The following is a 23,983-nucleotide window of genomic DNA, read 5'->3' as shown; positions in this document are numbered from 1 at the left end:
TTAACACAATTGGTTCTCACCAGGTTGTGGTTCCAGCATAAATTTTCTCACATTTCCCACACCACACAATCAGACAGCAGTGGAGGTGGGGATGTGGTGTGTGACGCCAGTGTCGCCTCTGCTTCTTAGACTTTTTGTACCTGTTTAATAGAAACAACCCAACAGTCACGCCCACATTAGTCAGCTGTCAGCCAGGTGTGTGGAGGTGCAAAAGTAAAGGCAAGGCTGTAACTTCTTCTGTACAACCAGCCTGTTCTCAGTCTGAATTTTTTTAAATAACACCGCTTTTGCAGTGCTTTCGGCATAGGATCCTGATGCCAGAAGCCATCTTTCGCATCCACAGGATATGCAGCTGGACGGCGCCAGCTGAGAGAACGAACGTATAGAACCATTCATGGTGTTATTAGACACCCCCGATCAGTCAGACAGCACCTGCTCCAGCAGCATGATATGCAGATGGGCAGCATCAGTTGGGAAAACAGCCAGGTGGAACCTATCATGTCTGCATGATATGCTGAATGTTGTATAAGCAGCACGAAGTCCCTATAGGCCAGATGGCAGAGGTGGTAGATGGATCAAACAAACCCCAGACTTTCATGCAGGAGTCCAGTGTTCACTTCCTATCTGAATGTGATGTTTTCTTTCTACACTTAACTATGTGCCTCTTGTGCCTAAACCTAACCTTCCATCCCAGCATGTGCGTTTGTTGATATCCCGGCATTTGTTGCCATATGCTTTTGAACCCTAAATATAACCACATGCAGTGTAATCCCACCATGTGCTTGTATTAACATCATGGTAGCAGCCCCCTGGAACATCAACAGCAAATGCAGAAGAATACATAGAACATAATACGTAGATGCAGATATCCACTGCAAAGCATTTATGAACTGACATTGACTGAGTATTGTGGTCATCCGCCAGCGTGTAATAACAGCGTGACTTCTCAGCTGACAGCGTATCATGTGGACATAAAAGGTGGCTTTTAGCATCAGGATCAGGGGGTACTTAGAAATGAGACTGGGCTGCCCATATTATACTAAACCCAAAGACTTTCAAGTAAGGCAAATAATTAGAAACAAATTCTAGAATCTTATAAATTCAGTCAAAATTCTAATCAAATAATCAAAATCTTATACGTGCACTTTGTCTGTATTGTTTTAATACAGACTTAAAATGTGAACTCACCCTGTATCTGTTATAATAAATAGTAACAATGGTTACAATTCTCAAAGCATGATGGGAATTGAATGGCAAAATTTAAAACATTAGGTGACATAATTAAAATGAAGTCTTTGTTCGTTTCACACTTTTTCACAGAACGTAGGCTCAAAATTTTACACATTTTGGATTCAAAACTTCCAGATGATCCGCTCAACTTTTGAAGAGTTATGTGATGCAATGACACCTGTCGTAGCTCCAAAAACGTATTTAAATTGCAGTTTGGCAAAATATGGCTTTTTTAAATTGAGTTTTTTCTAAACCATGTTTCGATTATTTTATCTTTTTAATTTGTATTTGCGCAATTTGAGGATTAAAAGAAACTCGTCTTCTGACATTGTTCCAGGAATGATATTATAAATAGATTTCTCGTGAATGTGTAATCTGAGCACACTATTAAAAAAACAAACAGAAAACAATATGGGTCATGCATAACTGAGACATGCAGTGACTTTGCCATAAAGTTGAAAGTGGAGTGGAAAGTACACTCTTTGGTTCAGGTCATGTTTGTCCTGCAGTGTCTGGTAGCAGGGGTCTTTGTTCCCGACTGTCTCAAGACTGTACTTAAGCTCTGTGATGTGGACAGGAGGCCATGGAGCAGACGTACTGTCCCTCCTGCTACAATCTCTACAAGCCTAATGTCACGTACACCATCCCCTGCCACCTCAAGCTGCCCAGCTGTGTGTGTGCGCATGTGTGTTTGTGTCCATGGCTACTCAGGGAGTTGATGACAGACTGATGAGTTCCTGGCTACGGGAGGAACGGTGAGCAACAGGCCGACCATCCGCTCAGCTCGGCTCTTCCCCTAGACCACCAGCCTCCTTCCTGCATGACACACTAAATATGCCAACACACAGAAACACGCCCACCATGCCGGCTGTCACTTTTACACAGAATTTCGATTCAGTTCTGTGGCAATTAACGCTGCTGGCTTAGCTGTGAACAAGTTACCTTTCACGCATGCACTGCAATGGATCAGACATTAAACGGACTGTACCCTGCCAGTTCCACAGTATAAGGTCCATGTGGAACAGGTCATTATCCAGATAATTCACAGTGAGCAAGTTAGTGCATCGATGTTTCTATCCTGCAGCCTGCATGAATTCTGATTAAATAAAACATTCGAGAGTTAGGAAAAGGGGTCATTTACACAAAAGTGGCATCGAATATGGCAAACTGGAGAGATGACGAGATTCTGGAACTTCTGTTGGTACAACATGTTCTCATGCCAAGTCGTCACATTGTCTTTGTCAATGGACTTCCATGTCTACATATTATGTGCTAGGCACCTCTTTGCATCTACTGTTGATGTTCAAGGATTCTGCAACCAAAGCAGCACGTCAGCAAAACGCGTGGTTAGGCCTTTGAAATCACAGTGGCATTTATGATTAGGACTTATGTTGGTAAAAAAAAAAAAAAAACACACAGCAAAAATAGAAAATAATATCAATATATAGTATTGTTTTTATGGCCTGATTTTGAAAAAGCGCATTTTGTGTGCAGAGTGGTACAAGTGTGTGTAATATTAAGGTGGGCCCTGAGGGTTAATGAGGATATTGTGGGGGTTTTTTCTTGTTTTTTGGGTTTCAGTTTACTGTGTGTTTCTCCTCCTGTGTTCCTGTGCTGCTGTTCCCTCATTTTCCATCTCCACAGCTGTCCTGCATCAGCCTTGTTAGTCCTTCCTGCTCTTCAGCATCTCTCAGCCAATCAGCTCTCTGCCTGTTCTTCTGTCTCATCACCTTATTCCCCTCACCTGAGCTTCTCTGCCCTTTTTCTCCCCCTGCACTTTATCCCCTCATCAGTCAAGTTTGTATTTAAGTCCTGCTTTTCACTTCAGTCTTTGCTGTATCCTTGATTTGGTTGTGTAATGTTCTGATTGCTGTTTCTTTGCGTTAAAGAGTGAGGGGTTTTTTTTGTAGTTCCTGCTGTCTGCTGCATTTGGATCCACCTGCTCCACATTGCATAACAATCATCCTCATGATAAAAACAGTCTGAATGACCACCCTGCCTGAATGCTTACCTCATAGAGCCAAAGACAAACTCACACACATCCAGCCTCTTAAAAGTAAAAATATTTTATTTAGAAATGATTATTTATTTAGAAAATAAGTTTAAGAAATCCAGTGATATATGTAAATAATCAATAATCAGGTTAAAGTGCAAAAATACATTTTTGTTATAATGCATCTGTACAAAAATAACATTGGGATGTGATATTGAAAAGGAGGAAAATGTGTTAACATGGCTTTGATCATTCTCATTTTTGTAAAAAAAAAAAAAAAAAATTTAAAAAGTTGCATAAGAGTTGTGTCCCTTTTTGAAAGTCTTTGGATTATAAGCTTCTGAGCAAAGTATTCGCACTGAGCAGCCACAAGGGTTTTTCTTTTTTTTCATTTCACATTCCACACATCCACTGCCAAGTCAGGCTTTGATAACTACGGCTTATTTCTGCATTATTCCTTTAACAAGTGGCTGGTGAAATATTTCATCCTTGAGGAGTATTCCCACAGAAGCAGAGCACTCTGCCTCCGACAGCTGAGATGAAGAAGTCTTTGGTTGTTCTTTGGCCGCTGTTGTCTTTGGTCGTGTTTTTCCAGTGTCCCCGTCCCCTCCCTGCTGCTGGCACAGTCATCACTTGATCTTGGCTGGCTTCAGTTCCTTGACCTGCATGTGTAATGTTTTGTGGACAGCCAGAGTCCTGGACTGACAGAAGCCCTTCCCACACTCCTGACATTTGAAGGGCTTTTCTTTGGAGTGAATGTATCTGCAGGGGAGCGCAGCACAGCAGCAGGTTAGTGTTTGGGAAGAATCATGTCAGATTTCATAACAGGTTTCATGACACCTTCAAAACTACATTATTAAGAGCATTTCTGATTTTATGCTCCCATTTATGAACGATAATCTCAGGTGAGTTTCTAGAATTCACATAGCTGCTCACATGCTCATCGGAAACATCGTATTTATGAGTTATGAGCACATACGCGGCCCTCCAAAGTCAAGTTTGCATGAAGTCTCAGAGCAGCAGAAATGGCGGCGAGCATGGAAACAGTGTAAACAACTGATGCTAAAAATTATATATTTTGTTATTTTGTTCCTAGTAGTTATCATTTACTTTTAGTAGTTGCACATTTTAATATCTACATCTATTAGCTGTAGAAACAAAACTTTTAACTATAAATCCTGCCAGGCGAGTATACTAACATTGATAATGTTATTTTATAACACGAGTTGCCGACTTGACGTCATAAATGCATGAACATGGCAGCAAAAGTCAATGTTTGGTCAAGCAAATTTTTTATTTATTAATTCGCACATTAAATATCAAGTTTTTAAGTGTAATGTGGTATTAATGTTAACTGCTGTCCGTGTAGAGTGACCTAGATTAAATATAAAAATAATATATACAAAAATACAATAAAATAATGTATAAACTGGAAACCTCTTGCATTTTTTGTAAGACCTCAGAGCTCATGAACACAACAAAATCAAAAGAATGACTTCCCAACTCGGAAACTGCAACCTTCAAAAATCACATGAACACAACATTGGACTCATTGTTGCGTAACAAACATGCAGGAATAAGAGGGAAAAAGAGAGACTGAAGGGAAATAAAAAAAATAGGAACTTGAGTTTCTGGTGAGCTCAGAGAAGTAAGTGAAGATGTATTTATATAGCACCTTTCAAATTCACAATGTGCTTTACATGAAAAACAGATACACGAAAAAAGCTAAATAAAATATCAAAATAATAGTGGTGATAATAAGCACAGAGCTGACAAGTAAAATCACAGCAACAACAAGCCAGACTAGGTTGGAGACACACATGTATAACAAGGAATAAAACATATCAAAGTTAATAAATAATATGAATGGTGAGTTCGGGAGGAGGAGGTCAGTGATGTACTGTGGTGTTTGCTCTAGAAAAACTAATATTTTCTCAAACTAATTCTGTTAATGAACTTGATTCTGAGTCCCAACACACCTACAAAGATAGCCACTCAACTGCACTTATGATGTGTTTTTGACTTATTAGGATGTAAATATGACATGGTTGTGATGACGACATGGCCTGAGCATTGAAGCTTATGAAGGTGTAATTGATAATGTTTGATTTATGATATAATGTTTCCCCTGACGGGGACTCTTTTTTTAATTATTATTATTATTATTATTTTTATTGTTATCTTTATTTGTTCACAATGAAATAAACTCAACTCAGCTCAATTGTTAGAGCTGTCCTGGTAGATTTTAGTGCAGCGTTTGATGTGATTGACCACAAATTCTTATTGCCAAAGGCTGCATTTAACATCTGTATCACACGCTGAGGGGGGTGACAAAGCATCTGTATTTGATGACCTGGGAGTGAGAACGGGCTGAAATCACACACACACACACACACACACACACACACACACACACACTCTCTCCCACACTCGGTTGGTGTGTCTGTTTCTATCTAGCCTACAGCTAACGTCTCTTCACTCGGCACACTGGTTGTTTCAGGTGAACAGATACAGACTGCACAAATCAGTAAAAGGACTTGCATGGAGCTTTCTAGTTCACTTTCACGCCACGTGTCACATTTACCCATTCATACACTGGTGGCCAAGGCTACTGAGTTTGTAAAAATTCACACACTCACACACTTTGGAGCAAAAACTGAGCAATTTGGGTTTCAGTACAGTACTTTACTCTACAAAAGGGTACACTTAATCCCTTTATAGCATTTCTGGGTCGTCTTTAACATGAACACATTTTCTGTAGTTTACATTTTGCAAAGTTGAGAAAAAATTTATAATCAATAAGTGCATTTTTATTGTGATTTGTTCAAATAATCTTGTGCAGCACACCTGCAGTATAAGATCTTTAAACCTGCTCTGCTAATGGAATTTTTTTTCTACCCTGATCCAATTTATTAACCTGCTGCTGCATGTCACCTCACTGCTCACACTGTGTTGATAGATCATGAAGATGAAGGCTTAAATATATTAATGACATAATTAATCAAAGTCTTTGACAAGCTAAGAATGCTGCTAATCAAATGCATCATGTTGATTTCCATTTGCTTTGGTGGAATCAGTGTATTCTCTACGCTATTAGCATTTAACAATCAAACCATGCTCTCTGCCTGCAGCAAGTCTGCTGTAGGCAACTCAGCTGCTTTTATCATTTTAGGTAACATTTAGGCTTCTAATTTAATTAATCCATGTGTCTACAGGCCGAGGCATGCCTCGTGTTTCTTACTCGCACTTTATGCTCATAAAAGCAATTGAGGTGTATTTTACATTTAAAGTTTTGTTGTTTTTTTCCACCTAATCCTTAGGGGCTGTTTGGCAAATTTTACGCGCTTTTCATTCTTCATTTAATTTTGGCTTTGTTCATACATATGACATTTATTTTGGAAAGATAGTGGTTTTTTTTGTTTAATCTTGGAATTTCCAGCTCAGCACCTACAATAAGTCTAAAATACACTGAGTAAACAGAATTGTTACATTCAGATTGTTAAGTGCAAAAAATGCACCATTGAAATCCATCCAAAGTGCAAACTTTTTTTTTTAAGGCTTTCATTGCCTTTAATGGACAGGACAGTTTAAGCGTGAAAGGGGGAGAGAGAGAGGGGGCGACAAGCAACAAACGGTCGAGGCCGGAATCAAACCCACGGGCGCTGCGGTGAGGATACAGCCTCTGTATATGGGGCGCTGCTCTATCCACTGAGCCACCGGGTGCCCCTAAACTGCAGTTTTTGATCCCACAGCCATCAAAGCATAATAACATGCATTGTATTATTTCTGGGTGTCATTCTGTGCGTTTGCCTTGGAATTTGTCATTTTGACTATTTGTCACCTGATGACGTAATTTATTACCATATTTGGGATGGCTATTTCCACCAGATGCACTTTCACAATCAATGGTGTTGCAAATCACTGACATATCCCTGGCTGTGATCATCAAAAAATACATATATATATTATCATTATTAAAGCGTTTTTATTCAGGTCATTTCCTTGTTTGTTTGTCATTTCTTTTTAATTTCCATTTATTTTTTTATTCATTCTAATTTTCAGGTAATTTTCTTGTATACTTTATACTAGGGCAATTTCTAGCTCATTTCTTCTTTTGCTTCTCTTTGTCATCTTCCCATATTTCTTAAATTTGCTCAGGTTGCAAAAGGGTTAAATTTCAGACCTCAACTATTACCACATAGATAAGAAATTAACAGTTTCAGAGGGTTCTCTGGTTCTCACCTGTGGTCCCGGAGGTGGTCCTGTCTTCTGAAGGCTTTGTGGCAGATATCACAGGTATAGGGCCTCTCATCCGTGTGCGTCCTCTCGTGGATCAAAAGGTTGTAGGATTTGGTAAAATGGCGGCCACAGAACTTGCAGACAAACTCTTTCTTGGTCTTGGAGGGCAGTCGGCCCCGGCTGGACTTGCGCTCCGGCGAGGAGAGTTTGGTCACATCTAGGAGGCATCCCAGGCCGGCTGCGCTCGGGTGGTGAGATGAAGCCTGTGCTGCTGCTGCGGCAGCGGCGGCAGCACCCGTCATACTCAAATCCTCCGCCTTCAGGTGATCTTCCTGCGTGGCTGCTGCCGCCAGGTTGGCAAAGTCAAAGCGAGGTTTGTTCTTGGAGCTCTGCAGCAGCCCCGCCGTGTCCTGCTTAGGCTGCAGGAGGTGTGGGAACATGGGGATGGAGGCCATGGAGGAGAACTGAGCCGGCAGCTTGGAGATGGTGCAGCGGGGAAGGGCCAAAGGCGGGTAGCCCAGGGTCCACTGGTGGAGATGGATGGCGTGCAGGGCGCTGAAGCTGTAGATGCTGTGAAAGTGATCCGCTGGCAGCTGGAGGCCCGTGGAGCTCTGGAGGAGGGAGTAGTTGGCCAGCTGGAGGGACGGGTGGAGGGGGACAGGCGCTGGCAGTGTCTTGCTGCCCATGGCTGCTGCACTGAGTCCAACTGGCAGAGATAGAAAACATGAGCAGATGAAAATATGCAACTTTTGGGCCAAGTCACATTGATTTATTTTTTAATGCTTTCATAAGTCAATTCATCAAAGACAGAGACTAAGATGACCAGGGGGGTTTGATCACAAGTTTATACCACAAAACACACACACACTACAGTTACATTTATCCAACAAACAAGATTAGTGTGACTTCCTGTAAATGTCTCCCCCTTTCTTTTCCTCCATTGTGTGCTCGTGCATCCATTTCACACAATGCAAAGCTTTCAGCTGTGGAAACAAACATAAAGCTTCAGCTTTATGAGAGGCAGATCAGTACATGTTTGTTTAGTTTAAAGGAAAGCCAGCAAATTCTTATCCCAAATAATCAAATACGGTTGTTTTGTCAATGGAACTACATATCAATATAACATGCTAGGTACCCTCCTACATCAATTTTGGACTTATAGGGACAACTTGTCAATTTATGCTTGTTGCATGCATTGTGTTTCTTCAAAACAGACTACCGTTCTCAAAATGGACTAACAAAGAACGTAAAACACATTTTTTTTGGTTTATTTTTTTTGATTGCAACAAAAATCCATGGTTTGGTTTAGAAAAAAATGGTTTGGAATAAGATAAGTAGTAATGTCGCATGATGTCATGTAAGAAATATCACTAATGTCACTACTGTAGCATGCTACACATACTAGCACAGCACTTTGTTTGAAAAATGACTCCTTTCATTTTTGGCTCCTGGGTGAAAATCTAGGGTTTGTTTGAACCATCCACCAAACTTTACAAACTTTCACTCTCTTTATACTATGTTTCATACCACAGTGAACGCTGCCTCTGTGCATCGGTGTCAGCATCCACTGACAATGCAGCGGTATTTGATGTTATATTATCGCCTATTGCGTCAACAACTGCCGCTGCCTGGTGCATATCTTACCACCCTGAAAGGTGCATCTGTGTGTTGGTATCTGATGCAGTATCACCTACACAAAATCATGGAAACATGAATTACCTTATCTAGAGTTAGTGTTAAGTTTGTCCATTTTAGGCTTCTGTAGCAGAAAATATGGTGGATTCTGGACTTCATTAGTGGACCCACTCCCTATGTAGATATAAATGTCTTATTCTAAGGTAATAAAAACACAAACACAAACAATATATAATATAATGAAAACACAGTTATGAATATTGTATACTATTTTGGCCAAAATATCCAGCAAACCCCACGCAGTAGACCTTTAAGTATGGGGCTATGGTGAAGGCGGTTAGCCTCACTTGGCATAAAGACTGGACTGTTCTGACATGTAACTCCCCGTAGAACCAAAATGACAATCTTTCCATTTGTGTTTATGTTTATATTGAACAAATAAGATATAAACCATGAACTAACTAGTTTCTATGTGACTCAGATACAGCTCTACGTGCACATGACAAAAGTGTTAAATGCCGATTATTGAGCTTTAGAGGTGTTGAAGGTCTTGAACAGAGCCAGACTCTTTTGTCACTTCTTTTCACATCCTGACTCCAGCTCTGTACTTAACACAGTTATGATTTCTAAATTTTTCATTCCATCTTTGGAAAAGAAAGTGATTGCTGCAGCAATGTACATTCCTTGTGCAATACACCATAACTTAAGCACTAACGCCGTTTATATCCTTTGTTTCTTAAATGAATAATCTCCTACCAGAACATGTTGGTAGGTTGTGGTTGAATAGGGAAACATGATTGTTACCACTGTCGGATGGTTGAGGTTGCATTTATTTGGTTCCCGGTGTGTTTGGTTCATGTTGTGGCTTGGACTACAGCTTGAATGAATTCATAGAGTAGTAAAATATCTTAAAAGTATTAATGAAGACACATTTGAGATGTATATTACGAGTGTACCCACTACCCACCCCTGCCTAGTGCTTCCCCACACCCCACACAACAACTCACACTTCTATCAGCAGCCAATAAACATCCAGTCCAGCTTGCAGATGAGGCTGATGAAGGGGGCCTCATTATCAGCTTATTAAGGCTATGCATGTGAAATGGCTTGACTGCTGGATCCACTCTACACAAAGCCCCAAAAGTTAAAGCCATCTGCAAGTACACCTCACTCAGTATGCATCCATGCACATTTTAGTCGAGTTAAAGTCATATCTCGATTAAGACATTTAATGGGACTACTGTCCTTGTCCCAGTATACAAGCCCCAGGGGACAATATTGACAAGTATGTCCAACTTTACCACAGTAAGTGGAAATATGCCCCTATCAATTACTTGCAATAAACCTACATTATTTATACAGTCTATTACATAGACCAAATCACATTATTTGATCTACAATATCTACAACATTGGTTACAACATGGTTAATGATACTTATAATGATCAAAAGCCAAACAGTAGCCACAGGTTTGAAACAGGATTAAAATACCAATTTCCAGCATGAAAGCCAAAGGCATTACACACCCATTCACCTACCTAAACTCCTCCAATATTTACTCAGGATAAAAAAAAAAAAAAAAAAGTTGACAGCCATCTATTAACCCCCAGGGCCAACTTTAATATTACATACACTCATATCGCTCCACAAACAAAATGCTCTCTCAACATCAAGCTTTAAAAATGTTATACATTTATATTATTTTCTACTTTGAGTTGATTTTTATAACCATCATCCGTTTTCAGAATTTTAACCCTTTAAATGTCAGGTTTTTGTTATGATGCCACTATGTTTTTAGATGAAAAATAACAACACAAAAGATGTGTTACTGTCAATATATCACATGCTCAGTAAATTATCGTTTTCCATTGTTGCAGCTTAGGATATGTCAATGATTAGTAGCAACACAGGTTCATTTATACATTGTTATTTTTTATGCATTGTCAAATACTCACACTCATACTGCTCTGCATACAAAATGCGATTTTCAAAATTAGGCTATTAAAAAAATATCATACATTAATGTGACTTTCTTCTTTCATTGAGTTAATTTTTTTTAGCCAACATCAGTATTAATCATAAATATCAAATATTTATTAATTTTCATAGTTTTTACCCTTTAAATGCCAGGTTTTTGTCGTGATGTCATTGTTTTTAGATGAAAAACAAATTCAATATTGTATTATTATTATTATTGTTATTAATATTATTATTATTACAACCTGGAATGTGTCAGCAGCAGCATTGAGTGTGACTACTTTTAAGAGACAATTGAAAACTCAATTGTTCCGAGAACACCTAGGCACTTAACCTGACTCTTCTCCTCTTTGCCCTTTGGGGTAGAGTAAGTCTGATGGTCCAAAACCCAGCACTTAATGATTATCTAGCACTGACAAAGTTGTGTGATGTTGTATGTTGATTGTCATCGTAAGTAGTGATACTGAGATTGTTGAATCTCAGATGCTGAGATCGCTACTGGTTATTACCTTGGTTTCCAAAAGGGGACGGGGGTGCGGCTGTGCGGCACTTCTTCTGCCACTAGATGGCAATACCTGTGACCAATCACACCTGAAGCACTTTTTGCACTTACTAAAGGTTTTTTCCTTAAGTCTAAATTCTTGCTTGTGTTGTACGTCGCTTTGGATAAAAGCGTCTGCTAAATGACATTGTAGAATTGTAGAACTGTAGAATTGTGTGACAGTGCACCTAGTGGAAACAGCATGGATTTTCTCCATATGCCAAATATGGTAAAAATGACATCATCGCATGGAAAAAAGTAAAAATGACAAATTCCAAGGTAAAAGCCCAGAATGACACCCAGAGATGTACACAATGCAATGTATAATTATGTCTCTTGGACTTGCATATTGTATTTTTATCTTTTTATTCCCAAACACTGGAGGACTGTTTTACTTCCACCTGTGCTCATAAAACTGAGATTACAATATTGTAACCTACATTATGATTTTGGTTCGGTTTTGTTTGTTTGTCAGCAGAAATACTGAAAAACTACTGGCCTGATTTTATTGAAACTTGGTTAAGGGGGGTTAAAAGAGGCAAAGGAAGAACTTATTACCTATTACCTATAACTTATTTTGGAGTGCATCCAAATCACCAAGTGGATACACCAACTATTTTTCAGCTTGGTAGAGGTCTGTACTTTCCAAATACCCTTCTACTTTATTTATTATGGCTGGGTGCTTGTGTGTGGTAAATGTGTCAGTGAAAGTGAACACAAAACGATTGGCAGTGTTAACATACACACACACACACACACACACAGAAGTGTCAGACAGAGAAAGAACAGTCTGTGTGTGTGTGTGTGTGTGTGTGTGTGTGTGTGTGTGTGTGTGTTGGTGGGTAGGTGCGGTTTGTTTCCTCTATTCAGAAACATGCCCGGGGCTGTTCGCTGCAGAATGACAGCATTCAGCCAGAGAAATACCTGTGAGCTGTTAAATCAGGTTTGATAAGAAGGAATAACAATAGACAATAATGTATCTTTGTCTGAGGCAGACGCTGATGGACAGGAGCCACGGTGGGGCCCCTCCCACTCACCTCAGCAGCTCACCTCAGCAGCTCACACAGCAGAGCGGCTTCGATTTTCACTCAGGTGCTGCTTTTCAGCACAGGTCGGAGTTGATACTTTTGACTTTACTGCATTGTTATTATCAGATGAGATCATTCACTCAACCATTGTGTTTAAAGACAGTTTTTAAGTATTTTCATGTCAAACTACATGCTTACTTATACTCCACTACATTTTAGAGGGTACCTTTTACTCATGCAAATGTACATGACAACCACTTTTCAAACTTGACAAAAAAACATCCAAAACGCACAATGTGCTAAAAATATGATTTCTTACATAAATAAACAAGAAAAACAGTGTATGAATTACTTCCAATTGTTGTGACCTCCTACAACAACTTCAGAGGTGTCATAGTAAGGGAAAAGTGGGCCCCAGTGATGGGGGGGGGGCAAAAGTCTTAAGTTTGGTTTTGTTTGTATTCAGTTTTTGTTAATGAAATGATTACTGCCATACCTAAATAAAAATTGGCTGAAAAAGCGCTTGAAATATTGAAACTTTATATAAAGGTGTAAAATGGTGCAAAATGGTATCTTCCACCCTTGCACCAGGAGTAACCTCTCAAATCAGCTACAGAATTAATGAAGAAAAGATGAATAATTATGGAAATATAAATAAATATATAAATAGATAAATAAAAATAAAAATCCTATTCATCTTAATAGTAATGTACTGCCTGTTCACATGTACTATTTATACTGTTAATATTTCTACATCAACGAACTCTGACAAGTAATTTCAGAAGAAGATAATTACATAAGAAGTGAAATGCAGTGGGTTGATGTAATCAGGAGAAGTCATTTGAAGCAAGGCTGTAATTCCTTCTAGTTTTCTTTTGTTTTTGGATGAGTATCTTTGTACTTTTACTTTTTAAAATAATATGTTCAAATGCACGAATGGAAACCTGACACATTTTTGGAACTGCACTCATGCTGTTGTTTGAGCATCTGTTAAAACTGCTGGTTTCAACCTTGACACTGTACAAAAAAAGTAGAAAACTAGAATGTAAAATGATTGTAAAAATGTCAATAATTTATGTTGGCCTGTGTACTGTATGTGTATTTATGTCAACAGTAGTTGTTTTCATTTATTACATACTTTTTTTTACTGTATAGCTGTGCATGCTTTTTATGAAATAGGAAATTAGCTTTAAATTTTTAATTATGTTTTTCTGGGGGAAGAGGGACCCCCTGGCAGATTTGCCCCCTGTGTTGACTCCATAGTTATGGCCCTGTTCTGAGCTGCTCTTTGCTGAGGCAGAAGCTGGCACTTCACAAGCTTATCAGAGCTGATCTAAGAAAAACATCGTTTTAAGTGAAAGAATGCATGGAACTGAAAATTAATTATCAACCAAAAGACTATAAATAACTTTGTCATTTCGTGTGCCGTAAAGGGCAACAAACATAGAAGCTAACACAATAAACTGTATTCTGGTCAGAAAGGTGAGATTTTTTATTGCTTTGAGGTGATTTAATCTAATCTACTCCGAACATTAGCAAAAGGCAGAGTTTGCAGCTTCATATAGAGATTTTAATAAATAATGAAATCAAAGCCTTAACCTGAGGCCTGGGTCTTGGCCGCTCGTCCACTGCAGTCCACTGAAGTGGTTGTAATGAGGAGCAGTGGAGCTCAAACAGCCCCCCGTGGTCTGTTCCTTTCTGATCATGACGCAGAAGTAATTGACTTATACTTAGGAGGTCATTAGAGGAGATAAGTGCTGTGCTGCTGAGCGTCTCCTCACCTTTAACCCTTTGATGTCTGCATACCAGGGGCCTCCACATCCAAACAGCCATGTGGCCCTCTGCTTTGGGTTGCGGCTGTGAGATTCAGCGCCAACAGAGCGCAGCGTTTGTGAGGACTGAGACGCTGCTTCTCACCTCCATGTAAACGCGATCAGGCTGGGTGCAGTACACACATCTGGACCCAGAAATTAGCAGTGAATGTGAACTTTTCTGTCTCTACACAACTGAGAAAACTACGGAAAACACAGGCCTCGGGTTGTTTTTATTTGTGAATTTAGGAGGTTTAAGTGACCTCATGCAGTTTATGTGCTTATTAAAAGGGGTACTTTGTGAGCTGATTCCAGTCATTTTTGTCTCAAATTATTGGAATTTTACCGCTTTTATACCAACAAAATATCAAATAAGTAAAGACTAAAAAAAAACTTTGGGATAATAAATCAAAGTACACTAGCTGGAAATGTATCTAAGTAAATGTTTACAACCTCTGCAAAGACAAACTATTTGTTTTAACTTAAAAATGTCTTGGCTGCCTTAAAATTTTAAGTTAACTAAACTTTGAAAGACTTTAATTTTCCAGTGATTCAAAACAAACATTTAAAGTCAAAAAATTAATTCACTGAATTTTAATTTAGTGTTGCTTACATCCTTTCAAGTTTATTTGTCTGGAAAAGTTCATTAGTTTTGAATCATTACAAAATTACCTCAACTTGACTTCTCACATTCAGTCAACTTAAAATTTTAAGGTAGCCTGGACGCTAACATTTTTTTTAAAGTTAAAACTTTCTTTTTTCTATAGTGAAATTAACTTACTGATAAACTGAATTTTAATTCAGGTGTGCTTAAATCCTTTCAAGTTTAGACTAGAAAGTTTGCTTGTTTTGAATCATTATGAAATTAGTTTCTCAACTTGACTTCTCAGATTCAGTCAACTGAAAATGAGAATTTTTGGAAACTAATTTTTTTTAGTTTAAACAGTCTCTCTTTTTAATACAATTAAATCAACTAAAATTCAATAAAAATCTAATTTTGGTGCTGGCTATAATTATACTTATATACAGTATCAAGGTTGAAACCAGCAGTTTAATAAAATCATGTTGTGGCCCTGTGGATATGAGTTGTGAGCAGCTCACAGAAAGTCAGAATAAAGTAACAGCAGTGATATTGTGTAACATGGGATTTTTTTTCATCTACCACCCCTTAGTACTCTCAGGGGGTCTTCACCCACATGTTGGAAACCACTGCTTTAAACTATGACCATGGATGTATTAGCAAGTCTTCACTGAAAAAATAAACCATTTGTTTTATCTCAAAAAACTTAGTCTCCTGGCTGCCTCAAATTTGAAAAAGTTGAGTGAATTAGAAAAGAAAAGTTGAGTTAATTTTATTAAGAATCAACTTGTTTTCTCAAATTCAGCCAACTTAAAAATTCAAGGCAGCCCCGACAAAAACTTTTTTTTTTTTTAATTAATCAAAAAGTTCATTTTGACAGTTAAAAAAATATATATTAAAATACAAACATCACCCTTTAGATGAAACTGAGAAAGAATTAAGTCCTAAAAGGCGCAAATAGCCTCAGTGCAGGAATGGAGTAAACAATTATGTACTGTATGTGTTTTGTTATTTTTATAAATGTTATTTCAGTCACTGTCATAACTCCACACAAATTGACACAGGTCAGTTTTGCAGCAGCTGTCAAAAACATTTCTGCTGATTCCTGCCTGCTCGACATCTCCATATTTATATATAAAAAAAACTACGTGTCCCTCGTGCCGAGACATATGGAGACACACCTCACGGCAGTCTCCTCCTCATGCACCAAGTTGACTACATGATCTTCATTTGTACCTTGGCATGGATGAGAACAGAGGGTCCTGGGTGTGGTTACAAACTCTGGGCTCTCATGAAATATGAAATAATCCACAGCTGCCAGGGAGTTGTAGGCTGCCTCACACAATAAAAATCAACTTTTTTTTTCTCTTTCTTTTCTAAAATAAAGTTCGTACTGTTTTGATGCAGCCTGTGTTGTTGTTTCATGTTTCCAGAAACACGCTCATCTCTGGAGTAGTTTAAAATAAAATTGATGTTTGAGTGGAAACAGGTTGAAATACTCTCACTGCATTTACAGATGTTTGCCTCTTGATTGCTATCATGTTCATCAGACATTTGTATTATAAATCTAAAACAAATGCACATAAACTGACTGTCCCATGAGCCACAGCAGTTAAATCATTTGTACATCATTTCGCAGTGTTGGAATGCTTTAGTACATTTATTAAAGAAATAAATACAGAAAGAAACTTACATCTTTCTTTAATATTTCAATGTTATGATGTTTTGTACTCCTACTGGGAAATGCTGCATTTTTGTATTATATTTTAATCTTGTATAATAAATAATTCATTTTTATTGCACTTTAGTTATCTTAGCCTATATCAGAAATGAATATGATACATTTGCATTTGTTAAAGCATTATATAACTTAAATTTAGCACTATCTAGATATTAAAGACATTATTAAGAAGTTACAAAAACTATATCAGTTTCATTTACTCAGGAATAAGTGAAGGACAGTGTATATGAATGCACTTTCTGTCTGTACTTGTCTGTGCTGTCCACTTTACGTGTGTTTTTACACTATGCAGGCCTGTGTATTTTTATGTGGCAGCGTTTAGGTTCAAGAAAAATCCCCCTCAGGACAAATAAAGTCATCTTGATCTTGAAATTTACACAAATTAACACTTTGCAAGGATAATAATTGCCAAGCCAGAACCTTTAAAGCCTGTAAAGTAAAATGAGTGCAGAGAGGTGTGGCTAACTTGACTCAAGGGAAAGAGCTGGATATTTCTTTTACACTGCTGGATAACATTTAACCCTTTGAAACTTGAGCAAATTGGCTCAAATTCTTTCAAAAACATGGAAAAGGGCCATATCATCAACTTAAGATGATATGGCCCAAAAATTACCCAAAAAAAAGTAAAAGTACAAAAAAAACCCTACAAATTAGGAGAAAAATGACCAGAATAACCAGAAAAGGGTGATTAAAATAATGATGCTTTTATAAAATAATTTTAAATATATATTTACATNTGGAAAAGGGCCATATCATCAACTTAAGATGATATGGCCCAAAAATTACCCAAAAAAAAGTAAAAGTACAAAAAAAACCCTACAAATTAGGAGAAAAATGACCAGAATAACCAGAAAAGGGTGATTAAAATAATGATGCTTTTATAAAATAATTTTAAATATATATATTTACATATAAGTATTACATAATAATAATACAATATAATAATATATATTATAAGTATAGTCTTTTGGATATTTTTTCCATCTTTAAAAAAAATCCAAAACTACTAATTTCTTGCAGTTTGCGGAACAGATCAAGTTGCTCATTGCTTTCTTCCTCCATGTTTTCTAAAGAAATCGACCAATTTGCTCAGATTTCTAAAGCTGTAATGAGGCGTCTGAACGCAGCACAAGGAAAGTGATGTCGGTCCAGGTCTCAAAGGGTTAAAATGGCACTGTGTCCATGCGTTGCGCTCAGTGGACACATCCAGTGGATCTGATCTCCAGCTGCATGGAGCCGTCACACCTGCTGCCTCACGCGCACCTCTCCTCTCATGCAGATGTACCGTTTGTGATCCCGGGCTGCACTGAGCGGAGCAGCAGTATCAATGCGTGAACTGATGAGAATCAATTGGTGATGTTTTTTCAGATTTGCCAGATTATCTTCTAAAATCCTATATTTTTATATTTGCATTGACGCACCGAAGCGAGTTAACGCGAGAACTGCGCGACCTAAAGGGACAAAATCTATGATCAGAATAAAAACTAAACTTTTGTCACTCTGACTTCTGAATGTTGTTATGATGTTAGTTATATGTTACTAATAACCACGTGCTGATTATTATTATTTTTTTATTAGTCTTGCTTGCGCGTAAGTGGAATTTTTACACAACATTCCGTACTTGAGGTCTTCACATTTAAACATTCATTCACACACAACTATCTAACTTTTAAAAGTCAGTCTGATTAAATACAGTCAAAATACCGCAACCAAATTTTAAGGAGACTTATTTTTACAGCGCAAATATCAATAATGTGCGATTATGCGTAAAGAGTTCAATAAATAGGAAAACAAAACTAAAACAAATGTATTAAAATGTTGTTAAATCCTTAACATATAAATAAAAACAGTGTTGATATTGATAATATCAATGCGATGTAGTTGTTTTAACTGACTGAACGGCGCACACCTGTTGAACAATCTCCCCTGCAAATCTACAAACTCCTGAAAAGTTAAAATTATGATCTAAATGTCTAAATATGTAACTTTGCGCACCATTTCCCAATAAACCAAAACCCCGAAAATCTGATCAGAGATTAATTTCCTTCTATTTTCACTCCGTGAATAAAAACGAAATGAAGACTCACCGGTAAAAGATATATTTTTAACTCTCCGTGCGCAGCTCGGGGTCCAGCCGGGGGTTCAGGGTGTTGGAGCCCGCCGAGCAGCCTTGTTTTTCGGGGCGAATGAGTTAAAGAGCCGGTCGGAGCTGCAGCATGTTCCCCCGCTGATGCGGCTGATCTCCGGTGTGAGCTGAGAGAGGCACGGCGGTGTGGAGGTGTGCTGGTGTGGAGGTGCAGCTGTGATGTCGGGACTCCTCTTCTCTGCACTATTGTGCGCGCTCAGCTGCTGCTGCCTCTTTATTGCAGCGCGTAGTCCGACTCCTGCTGGCCCAGCCCACATCCAGCACCGCTCAGCAGGACACCGAACATCACTGCAGCGGTGTGATGGTGCGGTGTCACAGAGGACCAGGTCTTACTCTCATAGTGTGCCTATCGGACCCCGGACTGATGGAGTACACGCGCCATGAAGTGAAAGATATAGCAGTTTTGTAACAACAGAAAGATGAGTCACAATTTTCTGACATGACTCAGCACGCAATTTTTGGTTCTAAAAATGCTCTGAGAATAGATGATAATGCCACCAATGCAATGTTTAGTTTTCAGCAGCAAATTTTCTTTTTGTTCCCAGAATGTTCTTCTTAAAGTAAGGGTGACATTCTCTATAAACATTTTTTAAAAAAGTTTTCTGTTTTTGTTTGTTTGTTTGTTGTTAACATATCACATTACATTACATTTGCATTAAAAAAAATTTGTAATCTCACTCCTCAGTAACATTTCCTGAATGTTGCTTTGAAAACGTTCTTCCTTTGTTCTCATGGGATTCTCAGGGATTTTTTTTTAAAGAACATTCTATGATATCACCTGAAACATCCTCAGAATGTTGCAGGTAAAATGTTACATCTTAGTCACCATTTAACACAGGAACATTATTTGAATTGATAAACATCCTGAAAATGTTCTTTAAATGTTAGATTAAAATGTTTTCTTTAAAACATTATTGCAACTTGTAGGTAATATTTGTCAGTGTTGTGGAAACATTTCCTTGCATCTGCACAATAAAGCTTAATTTACTGCATGTTTGATATAAAAGAGGTAACATCTTATCAACCATTAGTCAGTGCTTCTTGCACGGTTTTGTTAACATGTTTAAAAAAATAAAAATAGTTTGCAGCCAGCAGAGTGCAGATACATTGCATAACAAACTTGGTTTACAGGAGTTGCTAAAATTTGTCATTTTTAAGTTGCAGCATCCTCACAAAATTAAGTAATGTAACTATTTTTTAGGTAAACTTGCCAAATATAGTGAACATAAATTAAGATTAACAGATATATCTACTTTTTCAAAACTATCGGTTCCCGGGATTTTTCAAAGAAAATCATCTTGTTAGATTTTATAGTGTAAAAAGAAGACTCCTTAAAAATGTATGGAAATGTAGCAAATTGTATAATTCTATTTTACCTCATAGGTGTAGATTTTTTGGCAGGAGTTTGGTGGGGGGGTTGCAAGGAACAGGGTCCCCTCAGTATTAAGAACATGTGCATTTCCCCCACCTCACCCCCCAGATGAAACATGAAAGTATGAGAGGACTTTATTTTGAAGAAGTCAAAGACATTTACAGTCTGAAGTACCCTCCGTCTCATACAGTATGTGCGCCCCCCAATATTGAAACAAAACCTATGCCTTTGTCTTGTCTTGTCATAATAGATTGATATTGGATATTTATTACACCCTTTAAAGCCCCATAAACTATTTTTTTTAAGATCTGAATGAAAAAAAATCTGGTAAAACCATCAGATGTAATCTTAGTAGAACTAAACTCACTTAAACTCTGAGCTCCTGTAGAGCAGGCTCCTGGATTGTTCTCAAGTTTTTTATTAGATGTTTAAAGACATGGTGGTACAAAAAAGTAAATCTCTCAAGTTTTACATATTAAAATGATGGATTATTATCAAACTAATGATAATGTTACAATTCATATTTGCATTTTGATGCCAATAGGGGAACTTGAATTAACTATTTATTTGACCTTTATGAAAACTAAACACTGAAAAAGAAGCCTACTCATCTGTGATGTAAGTGGTGAGCAGTTTGGCATTAACCCTTTGAAACCTGAGCAATTTGGCTTAAAAAAATGGGAAGAAGGCAAAGAGAAGTAATGTATGGGACAAAAATGTGCAAGAGTTTGGCTTGAGTGCTTTGAAAATCATAGGAAGAAAGAAACATTTTTTTAAAGATAGTTAAAAAAAAAATGAAAATGACTTGGAAAAACTAGTTATAATAAAAAAGTTATAATAATTTTAAAGCATAATTTTCCATTTTAATTAGGATAATTATAAATATTGTTTTATACCCTGTAGTTTCCCTTGTCTTTAAAAAACATTTTTTTAAATCTACTAATTTGACAAACATTTATTTCCAAGTTGCCTATTGCCTCTGTTTTTGAGAGAAATCAATTTGCTCATGGTTACAAAGGTTAAATACTTATGAAAGGCATCTAAACAGCACAAGGAAAGTGATGTTGCTCCAGTTTCAAAGGGTTAAAAATCTGACAAAAGTCAGTAAAACTAACATTACATGCACAATTTTGCGTAACAGACAGACATAAATATTCTTTATATACTCTTCTCCCTTTAATATTCTTGGGACCCCTTGGGGCATCTTGGCCCCTGGGTCAGGAGCCACACTGCATTAGAATATAACGGACAGTTTGTAGTCAGTGTGTAAAGGCTCGATATGAAACTATGCAGGATAACAGTGGAACTGTGAACAGCAGCCGGCATGTTTCAGTGAACAAAATCTGCCATCTGCTGGACATCTTTTTCTTTTTTTTTCCTGACTTGTGATTCATCAGCTGAGATTGAAGCATTATCTGCAGCTCTGTGTGATCTGACACACAAATCTGAGTGTGAGAGTGATGAAGGAACTGATTTTGCATCACATAACTGAAAATGGCTTTTAATGTCCCCCTCCTCATACATTGTGAGAAATTTGGCAGCACTTGTTTGCACTGCGTTAACAGTTTATGTGCACGACCACAGCGATCTGTCAGAGCCAGTGCCACAGAGGCCCAGCTCAGCCTCCATCTCTGCGCCATAAAACACAGCAGCCAGCAACATTTACACTGAGAGCAGCAGCACAGGGATACACACAAACTGAGGGATGGCTGCTCTAAGTGCCCACTGTGAGGTGGGATACTTCTTTGCACACAAACACATACACACACACACACTCTGTGCACACACACACACAGCAGCATGTGAAGGCTTGGTGACCCTCCTCTGAAATGATGTTTACAAATCACTTACACACACTGTACCAGCTGTTTACATCATTTCACATGTAATCCAAACAGTCAGCAGCCAAAAGGAAACGGCTGCCAGCACACCCAAAATCCATCAACCCCTTAGCGCCTGGCTTTTTCTGTAAATGGTACAAACTTCTTTGTCTTTTGTAAACATTTTCATCTTAAAAAATAAGAGGTGAAGGCATTTGTAAACAATCAATCATTTTTTATTTGGGCTTTTGTTTCATGCATTTCATGAATATACATGTACTTTAACCCTTTGGAACCTGGAGCGACATCACTTTGCATTTGGGTGCTTACAGAACTAACTAAAGCTTTGAATCGTGAGCAAATTGGTGCGTTATCTTTGAAAAACAGGGGCAAAAAAAAAAAAGGCAGTGAAGATTTCATAAGAAATGTTCCAGGAATTGCAAGAAATGATGAGATTTGGAAAATGATTTTAACCCATGGAAACCTGGAGCGACATCACTTTTCTCAATCAGACACCTTTCACAAGTATTTAAAAATGTTAACACCGAGCAAATCTGTGCTTTTTTTTTCCATTTAGAAAATACTTTTTTAAAAAGCTATGGAAAAATTCCTAGAGAACAATATATTTATCATTATCACAATTATACATTTAAAATTATTATACAGAATTAATTTTTAAGTAGTTTTCAGGTCATTCCTTTTTTTAAACTTAAAAAAAAAACTTAAAAAAAAAAAACTTTAACTAAAGTTTAAAATTTTTAAAAATTAATTTCTTGCTAATTCCTGGGTCATTTATTCCAAAGGTTGTTTCATAATTACACATTTAAAGTTATATATCAGAATTATTATAATTTTTAAACACTTTTCCAGGTCATTTTTAAAAATCCCTTTTTGTTTTTTGTTTTTTTTTTTTTTTTTTACAAATTTTCCGATAATTTTCTTGTACTTTTTTTTTAAAATTGGGGTTCAAACAGGGCTAGAACCATTTCACAAAAACAAAATAAATGTTTGTACCACAAACCAAAGATGTTTCTCCTATGCGGTAAGCCAAAGAACCCATATGATTCTAGTTAGAGCCTTTTATTTCTTAGAGGGTATTACTTCAAGGACAAAAGAAATAAGTTTCAGGTACAATAAGAAAGTCAAGAAATTTAAGCAACAACAAGAGTGAAGTGTTAAAAAGCCCCCTCTCTATAACAGAGTCAGAGAGTGATGGATCCCACACAGCCTCCCTCCATTTATAAAGGATGTTTACAGTAGCGGGGCATATTAGCCACTGGATCACTGATGTTATGGTTAAATGTCCAAAGCTCTTTTTCAGTTTGGAGCCTGAAGCCGATGCAGGCAAAGGAAAGTTCAGTTTAAACGAACAAAAGTAGCTGAGTATGGGATTACTTTTCGAACAGATAGGTTAAATTTTTCAAGTCTTTTTTAAATACTCACATGCCTGCATGTACACCGAAAATGCGATCGATCTCTAAAAATCACCCCTCCTCTCTGTGCGGGTGGAGAGAACTCATCCTACAGTTCACTTCACGGTTGGCGCTCCTGACTGTCAAACTAGGGTTGGGTACCATTCACATCTGAACTGATATTAGTGCCAGTAACTTAAATTTGGTATCAAAGATTTAAATACTTGTGAAAAGTGTCTGAGGCCAAGTCAGATAGGTCATTTAACTGTTTATTTTGTTAAAATTTCCTGTTTTATTTTGTAGTACTTACCCTTGTCTGTGTCTTTCAGATCCACCCTAACTGGCCTCACCTGTATCTAGTTAACCCCATTAGTCTGTGTATATAATCCTTGTGTGTTCTCACTCATGTTGCCAGCTCATTGTGTGTTCCCTGGTGTTGCCTTGTCCCCAATATTGTT

The 23,983-nt window shown here is 37.7% G+C and overlaps 1 protein-coding gene across 1 annotated transcript; it reads right to left on the bottom strand.

Annotated features, from left to right (window-relative positions):
- Window positions 1–3,432: 3,432 nt before the first annotated feature.
- Window positions 3,433–19,241, bottom strand: osr1 (odd-skipped related transcription factor 1). The gene is made up of 3 exons (XM_042501203.1): window positions 18,863–19,241; window positions 7,466–8,168; window positions 3,433–3,985 (listed from the first exon to the last, which is right to left on the bottom strand). The coding sequence occupies exons 2-3, from the start codon at window positions 8,146–8,148 to the stop codon at window positions 3,853–3,855; spliced, it is 816 nt and encodes a 271-aa protein (XP_042357137.1). The 5' UTR covers window positions 8,149–8,168; window positions 18,863–19,241; the 3' UTR covers window positions 3,433–3,852.
- Between the last annotated feature and the right edge of the window lie 4,742 nt (window positions 19,242–23,983).

The sequence above is a fragment of the Plectropomus leopardus genome, chromosome 14, assembly GCF_008729295.1.
Source record: "Plectropomus leopardus isolate mb chromosome 14, YSFRI_Pleo_2.0, whole genome shotgun sequence".
NCBI lineage: Eukaryota > Metazoa > Chordata > Actinopteri > Perciformes > Serranidae > Plectropomus > Plectropomus leopardus.
Note: the sequence above shows the minus strand (reverse complement) of the source record. Positions and strands in the feature narration are given on the sequence as shown.

Bases quoted from the DNA above. Each gene is read 5' to 3' on its own strand.
- osr1 (XM_042501203.1), bottom strand. From the start codon at position 8,148: ATGGGCAGCAAGACACTGCCAGCGCCTGTCCCCCTCCACCCGTCCCTC. The intron at 3,986-7,465 runs GTGAGAACCAGA...GCTCCCCTGCAG, and splicing joins GACCACCTCCGGGACCACAG to ATACATTCACTCCAAAGAAA.